The sequence below is a fragment of the Sander lucioperca genome, chromosome 8 (assembly GCF_008315115.2).
Source record: "Sander lucioperca isolate FBNREF2018 chromosome 8, SLUC_FBN_1.2, whole genome shotgun sequence".
NCBI lineage: Eukaryota > Metazoa > Chordata > Actinopteri > Perciformes > Percidae > Sander > Sander lucioperca.
Window position 1 is genome coordinate 15380066 of NC_050180.1, and position 7500 is coordinate 15387565.

The 7500-nt window shown below is 45.3% G+C and overlaps 1 protein-coding gene across 2 annotated transcripts in view; it reads left to right on the forward strand.

The window, feature by feature from the left end:
• Positions 1 to 7500, forward strand: part of lrch1 (leucine-rich repeats and calponin homology (CH) domain containing 1) — a 112479-nt gene that overhangs the window by 82198 nt on the left and 22781 nt on the right. For both annotated transcript variants that reach the window (XM_036004488.1, XM_031280509.2), the window contains exons 15-16: positions 1528 to 1632; positions 5979 to 6051. In XM_036004488.1, the coding sequence (XP_035860381.1) occupies positions 1528 to 1632; positions 5979 to 6051 (178 nt within the window). The remainder of the gene's footprint in view (positions 1 to 1527; positions 1633 to 5978; positions 6052 to 7500) is intronic.

The window sequence follows — 7500 nt, forward strand, 5'->3', positions numbered from 1 at the left end:
CCTACAAGACTCTGGTCCATTAGCCTGGTCCTACCAGACTCTGGTCCATTAGCCTGGTCCTACAAGACTCTGGTACACTAGCCTGGTCCTACTAGACTCTGATACACTAGCCTGGTGGTCCTACAAGACTCTGGTACACTAGCCTGGTCCTACCAGACTCTGGTCCATTTCATTAGTCCAGAGAGTCTGGCCTCTCTCCATTGACAAGTCGTCAATGGAGGTCGTGACGTCGGCTTAGCATCGCTAGCATTAGCCTTTGCTAACTCCTTCACCACTAACGGAGCGAGCTGGAAAATCAAACTGTTCCCGAACCCCGTGGGGAGGAGGGCCACAACATCACGGCCCCCAACAAAACTCAGTAAAGATTGTTCTTGCTTGGGCTTTAACTTCTGGATATTCGGCAGCGTTGCTGCCACAACGGACCGAATGGCTTCGCTCGCATCTTTCTCCGCCGCCATTACAGAACTACAACTCAAACTAGCGCACAACCTCAACGTCATCGTTCTCAGCCACTCCCTCTGTTCGCTGATTGGACCGGTAAAGATTTGACCGGAGAAAACCGGAGAAAAAGACTATACCGCGAACCCAGACGGACGTACTTAAGGGAAATGAAAATTGAGCGGAAGTACGTGAATGTTCATTTCCATCCCGATGCAGTCACCCAGGGCTGCATTTTGCGTCATATTGCCATCCGCACCCCGACCGCGCTGAACGCAAGAAGCATGAAACATGTTTTAGTCACATCCAGTGCTGTTGTAAGCAAGTCCGGTCTCAAGAAGTTTGTCTTGTCTTGGACGCCAAATATTCTGGTTGGTCTCGACAATTCTCTGCAAAATATGCAGTTTTTTTCAAAGTAACTTCCTTCTTCAAAATGAAACCAATGGCTGAAGCACGCTTGTTCAGAAAACTGCTTTTGGTTTAATTCAAAATCCATCTTAGAACAGGCGTTGACATTGGTCGCCTGGTACCCGCCAGCCTGCGTCGTATTCCTTTTTTTTCTGTCTCTCATTTGGTCTCATTGACTTGGACCTGAACCTCTTTGGACTCGGTTTAGACTAGTCCTGGTCTTGGACTTGTCTTGAACTCGACAATGGTGGTCTTGACTACAGCACTGGTCACATCTAATAACTATTCAATATCAAATAACCTTCCATCAATTAATCATTTGATCATTTAGCCTATAAACTGCCCATCAAATGGCAAATGCCGATTCAGCAGAGCCTGAAGGGATCCTCAAAATTTTCTGGGTCAACAGTCAACAAATCGAAATGTATTCCGTGTATAAAAAAGCATCTGCAGTCATGGCTGTCTGTTTCAGAGACCTATTAAAATCGTGCACACAGTGGCTTTAAATCTAGTTGCTGTCGTGCACTTCAATACATTTTCCTTGAGAAGTATACTCGCGTGAAAGAGATAATCAAGTAGGTCCTTTTGTGTCTTTGGAAATGTAAAGCCTTTAAGTAATGTAAGTGATAAAGCAACTATTTAAGGTCATTTAAAATCCTAAACGTTTGATGCGTTCTGTAGGAAGGTCGCTATGAGTTCCAGAAGAAGAGACAGATGATTCTAGAGAAGGCCAGGTTTGAGGCCCAGCTTGCATGCCGGGAGTATGAATGGCATATGTCAATCAAGGTAAAGGTAGCACCAGACCGCTGGATGTAGGCTTTGTCCCGCCCCTCAGAGACCCTGTTTACACTCGGTTTCAAAATGTGTTTAGAGCTGCCAACTCGGAGTCGATAAGTCGACTAATCTGTTGTTTTGGTTTTAAGGTACGTGTCCATGTACATGTTGGCTTCATGGATGGGATCGCCCCGCTCCCCAGCACTGCACGCTAGTGTTCTCGCCACCGGTTTCTCTTCACTAAGAGGGGCAGAATCGCTTTTTGACAATGAAAACGCAAAATAACGTTCCATTGTTTAACAAACTGAACTGAACTGGACTGCTTGGTGGAACGCATTTTAGAGCATTGGCGTCAAGGCCCCTGGGAATGCCCAAACAGTGGCATAACAACTTCTCTGTCCGTCACGCGAAGCCCTCTGGCCCTAAAACACTTCTTCCTTGTCCATGTCACAACCCCCACGAAATGACTCAGAATCTGATCCATTCGGTCTAATAACATTCGGAAAGTCTAGAAGATCCGCACCAATATATGATTTTATCCACATTTAACCTAGCGTAGCGCTAAACGGTGAGCACCCGGCTCGACCGGCGGAGGTGTCTGGTGCTCCTGCTCTATGGGCCGCACAGTGAGGAAGCAGCGGCGTTCATCCGGGTCGTTGTGTATGCTGAAGTTTAACTTGACTTCATGCGCCACTGAGCAACTCTCGGGAATGAACGGAGCACCGCCTGGAACGCTGTATCCAGGTTTTATTATACATCCATGGTTGCCGCGCTGTCACCAAAACAACCACCAAGTCCGGTATTGATGACCCATTTTCCTGTTAGATCGTTGTTGGGACGCATCAGGACGATGCGTGGATTCGAATACCAGTGAAACCAAATCCACTGGTTAAGGTTCTGCCGAATCCGAAACCGAATACCGAATCCTCCTCCCAGTTTTTAACAGTGACTGTCCTTCCTTTGCCGTACCTGAAGTTGCTGCATTTTGGCTGCTGTCTGTAGATTGCCTGCTGCATTGAGCGCTCCACCTACGTAAACACCTTCCCGTAATCAACGGCGCCGTCATTACAGCGACCAGCGTAGCGCATGGAGTGCAAGCGTAGGGTTCGGTGCAACTAAATTCTAAGGTTCGGCAGAAACCGAACCCCTTCAAAAATCCCAATATTCAGCCGAATCCGAAGCCAAATCCTTGATTCGGTGCATCCCTGGTTCTTGGGACACATCAGGACGTGTTAGCGTTTACACGACAGAAGATACACGGTCAGATGCTTGGCAGACGACCTCGGCGAGTGGTTTGATTGATCGAAGCACGACGCACCGAGACGGTTGGTCCTTTAGCGCCGTCCACCTGTGATCCAAGACGCATTTTAAAACCAAGTGTAAACAGGGCTGGAGTGAAACCGTAAACTCACCGTTGTGTGTCTGTTTGCTGTGAGCGAATAAACCCCGCTGAGCTTCCACATGTGTCACACTTCATCTGGCAGCAGGTTTCACACGTGAACAGGGTACGAACATGTTTGAGTTTTTGTTGCTACACGTGAGTCCAAACGTTCCACCAGTCACTCCCGAGTTCTTGAGCAACAGCCTATTTGTTTAAAATAAGTCCATTGTAATAAACTGCTGGCTGGTGAATTGGCTCGATGGTGTTTTAAGCCCCCAACGTCTCCTTCCAGGCAGCGATGCGACCGTTGACTTCAAGGCACCGAACCCTAACCCTAACCATAACCATAACCATTGCCTAATCCTAGTGACATCCAGGCAACGCTGCCTGGAAGGAGACGTTGGGGGCTTAAAACACCGATTAACGGTGAATTGACAGTCTTGCATGTCAGTGTGAGAGAAGAGTTCATCTGCAGTGGCTGATCTGTGACGTCCATCAGTGTCCTGTCTGACGATAATCGTGGATCATTTTGTATTTGATTCTGCCTTGTAGTCTTTCTGTTACTTAAACAGAAATAGAGTCCGGTGGGTTTGGTGATGGTGATTTCGTGGATCTTACTCTTTAAAGGAACACACCGACTTATTGGGACTTTAGCTTATTCACCGTAACCCCCAGAGTTAGATAAGTCCATACATACCCTTCTCATCTCCGTGTTGTTTACAGTTAGAAGATGGCTGTGTGTCATGTGACCTTGTTATTTGTACACGCTGTGACTATACAAATCACAACATGTAAATAGGAACATGGTGTTATTTTGTCACTTATTGGGAGCAGTAGGCTAGATGGAGCCGATTACCTGCAGGTTCTGTGCTAAGCTAAGCTACCGATGGAACCGTCAGACAGCGTTACAACACGCACGGAAATGAGAAGGGTATATATCGACTTGTCTTACTCTGGGGGTTACGGCGAATAAGCTAAAGTCCCAATAAGTCGGCGTGTTCCTTTAACAAAAAGGTCTATCTCTGTAGGGATCCTTTCCATAATGTTGTCACACACTTAAAATATTAATCTGTATTAATCCGTCTGTCAGCGGCAACAAGCAGAACTTTTAGTGGACGTAAACTGACGGTGCACAATTGCCCAATAACTTACATCAGTGTTTCTCAATCATTTTCAGACCAAGGACCACTTACACAATAAAAACAACAACTCACGGACCACCTAACTGCCAAAATATCTCCAAAAACAACAGGCCTCCTGCTTTAAATTACAGCCAAAGTACATACAGCTTTTAAAAACAGCTGACTCACACATCCTCTCTGTTGCCATCTTTAATGATGAAGACCAGTGCTGCTTCTGCTGAGATATCAGGGAAGCAATGTCTTGTCAGTTAACAGTAACCGTCAACTTTATTCCTCCGTATTTCCTTCAGATGTCACGCTGATCATTTGCTGACCTAAGTTGGCGGCGTTGTTGCAGAACGGTCAGCTTGCTCCTCGTTGTTAGGCCTTTTAGTCGCTCGCAGAAAGTTTGAGAAACAGTGCTTTGAATTTTAAATTAAAAACAGGATATTTTAGCTAATGTACTCGCAGAACACAACTGCCGCTCGTTTCGGTCTTGCATAATACTGGATTCATGTCCAAGAAAACATGGGGAAATAGGGTCCACGTTGAATAAACCCAAAGTTGCCCTTTAAAGCACGTGTCAAACTCGAGGCCCGCGGGCCAAATCCGGCCCCTCGCAGATTTTGATCCGGCCTGCACATCAATTTAGGTTTCCGAATAATTTTTGGCCCACTTAGTTTTTGACGCTTTTCCAAGGTTTTGTTGCTTTTTCTGAAGTTTTTGTCACTTTTGATGACTCCTTTTTTGACGTTTTTTGCCAATTTCACATATGTTTTTTCGGTACTTTTTCAACGTTGTTTTTGCCCCTTTTTCAGTCTTTTTTGATGCTTTTTTCTACGATGGCTAACTTACTTTTTTGCTGACTTTTTTAGGGCTTTATGTCGACCAAACTGTCAGTGAGAAAGATGCATGAGACATGCAATAATACAGTCAAAGAAATTAGACTTTTCTCTAAAATAAAAGCATGTGAATAAACTCTACATGTCTGGCCCTGGGTGTGATTCCTATTTCCGTAGTCTGAATCAGTCCGCTGGTTGAAAGTTGAATGACGGTTAAAGACACATGTGTTCACCTGTCACATGTGTTTCTCTTTACCTCATTTCTCCGTGGAGTCGTTTGTGAGTCTGTGTGTCTTTGCAAAAAACATCTCCCGTGTGAAGCACAGGACTCTGAATAATCCAGCATCTGTTCAATGAATTACTCCGGATTTCCACTGGATGCGGAACGTCTGCGGACCGGCTCCGCTACGGAACGGCTGCATGCTCCGCCGTCCGTCAACACCCACCAGGTCCGGATTTGTTGCGGCACGGCTGCGGCCATGACTGACAGCTGTAGTCACGAGGACCCACGAGATCTCACGAATTCACGTAGAATAGAACCACAAAACCAACAACAGTTAGTTTCCATCCAGAGGAGTAGAGGGGAAACTACTCTGAGCTGTGTTCTCAAGGTGTAGTGCAGGGAAATATGATCCGCCGTGAGCACGGTGGATTTTACTTTGAAAATTAACCGGATTTTTATTTTGTTTCTGTGCTCGACTTCCTGTCCCGCGTTATCTGCCGTGTGCTGAATTGCTGCGGAGCTCTCCGGCGTCCGGCAACAATAGAAGCTCTGCGTATCTTCCGGAGGGCTGGGACCGCCGGAGCTGGGACGGAGTCGGGACGCAGACGTTCTGCAGTCAGTGGAAATACACACACTGACTTTAATGGAAACCTAATGACTCCGCCGACGTTCCGGAGACGTTCCGCAGCCATTACGCATCCAGTGGAAATTACCGGTTATTCTTTTTCATTGTTTGTTATAATGAGACTTTTAAGTACTTATCCGTGTCGTTTCTGTCTCCGATGCCGCAGCGACATGACAGATCTCCAGCCAGCGGACATCCGTCCTTCTCCAGCCCCGTGTTTGGACTGAAGCCCCGCTCAGGTGAGTCTGTTATGGGCTGAGAGGGAAGGTCAGACCCCTGGGGGACCACGCCCACTGGTTGAATCCCTGGTTTGTCTGGACAGTTTCATGCTGAGGAGGTGTACTTCATATGTTGGGTCGGTTGCTCATAAAAAATGCCGTTTTTCCAAAGAATATACAGAAGAATAGAATATTTAATGTTGTGTTTTAATGTAGCTCCAGTTGGATTGCAGTGTACCTGTCGAAAATGCCCTGAGTGAAGTCTGGAATTTAAAAGAATACAGACATGATTTTGGTTGACATCTTTATGTCTTAAGCGAAATGTTACCAAAATATTAGCATCAAAATATACTAGGGCTGTCAGCATTAACGCATTAATCGCGATGCGATTAAGGGCCGATCATAATGCGTTAATTTTTTTTAATCGTATTAATCGCATGCCGTCATTTATTAATTTATTTTCACTTCACTCGGCTTTGCGTCGTGCCTAACAGGCTACTATTTTGACGTACTTCCTCGTAACACATCCTGCTGGTGCCACTGATATGTCTGCACTTCTCTCTGATGCTCTGAAACAGACGTTACAGGAAACAGACACATCGCTGCACATGACGCTAGTTAACACTATACTCGACAGCAGCTAACGTTAGCCTACCGCTAGCTAGTTAACACTATACTCGACAGCAGCTAACGTTAGCCTACCGCTAGCTAGTTAACACTATACTCGACAGCAGCTAACGTTAGCCTACCGCTAGCTAGTTAACACTATACTCGACAGCAGCTAACGTTAGCCTACCGCTAGCTAGTTAACACTATACTCGACAGCAGCTAACGTTAGCCTACCGCTAGCTAGTTAACACTATACTCGACAGTAGCTAACGTTAGCCTACCGCTAGCTAGTTAACACTATACTCGACAGCAGCTAACGCTAGCCTACCGTTAGCTAGTTAACACTATACTCAACAGCAGCTAACGTTAGCCTACCGCTAGCTAGTAGCTGGATTAAACACGGTTACAACGCTGACAGCTAACGCTGAACGGTGTAAAGTTTGACTGTGTTTCACTGTGGAGGATTCAACACCAGGATGTAACAATCTGCAGCTGCTATTGTCGGTGCGTTCAATGAAACTGGTAATTTACAGCCTTGTGGTGCTTTCAAAGTTGTTGTTAAATTCAAATGTGTGACTAGATTAAATATATAATAAACAAATACAAATCTTAAAATCAAGTTCATAAAGTAACTTTCTTTGCATTCATTTGATTCCCAATCAAGATCCACTGGTAAGAATGGCTTTCCATTGTTAATATGGACTTAAAAACTGTTCTGAAATGCAAAATAATAGAATTTCAATCATGTGATAAAACATGCGATTAATCGCGATTAAGAAAATGTAATCGTTTGACAGCCCTAAAATATACTTAAAGTACCAAAAGTAAAAGTACTCATTATGCAGAAAGGCCCCATTTCAG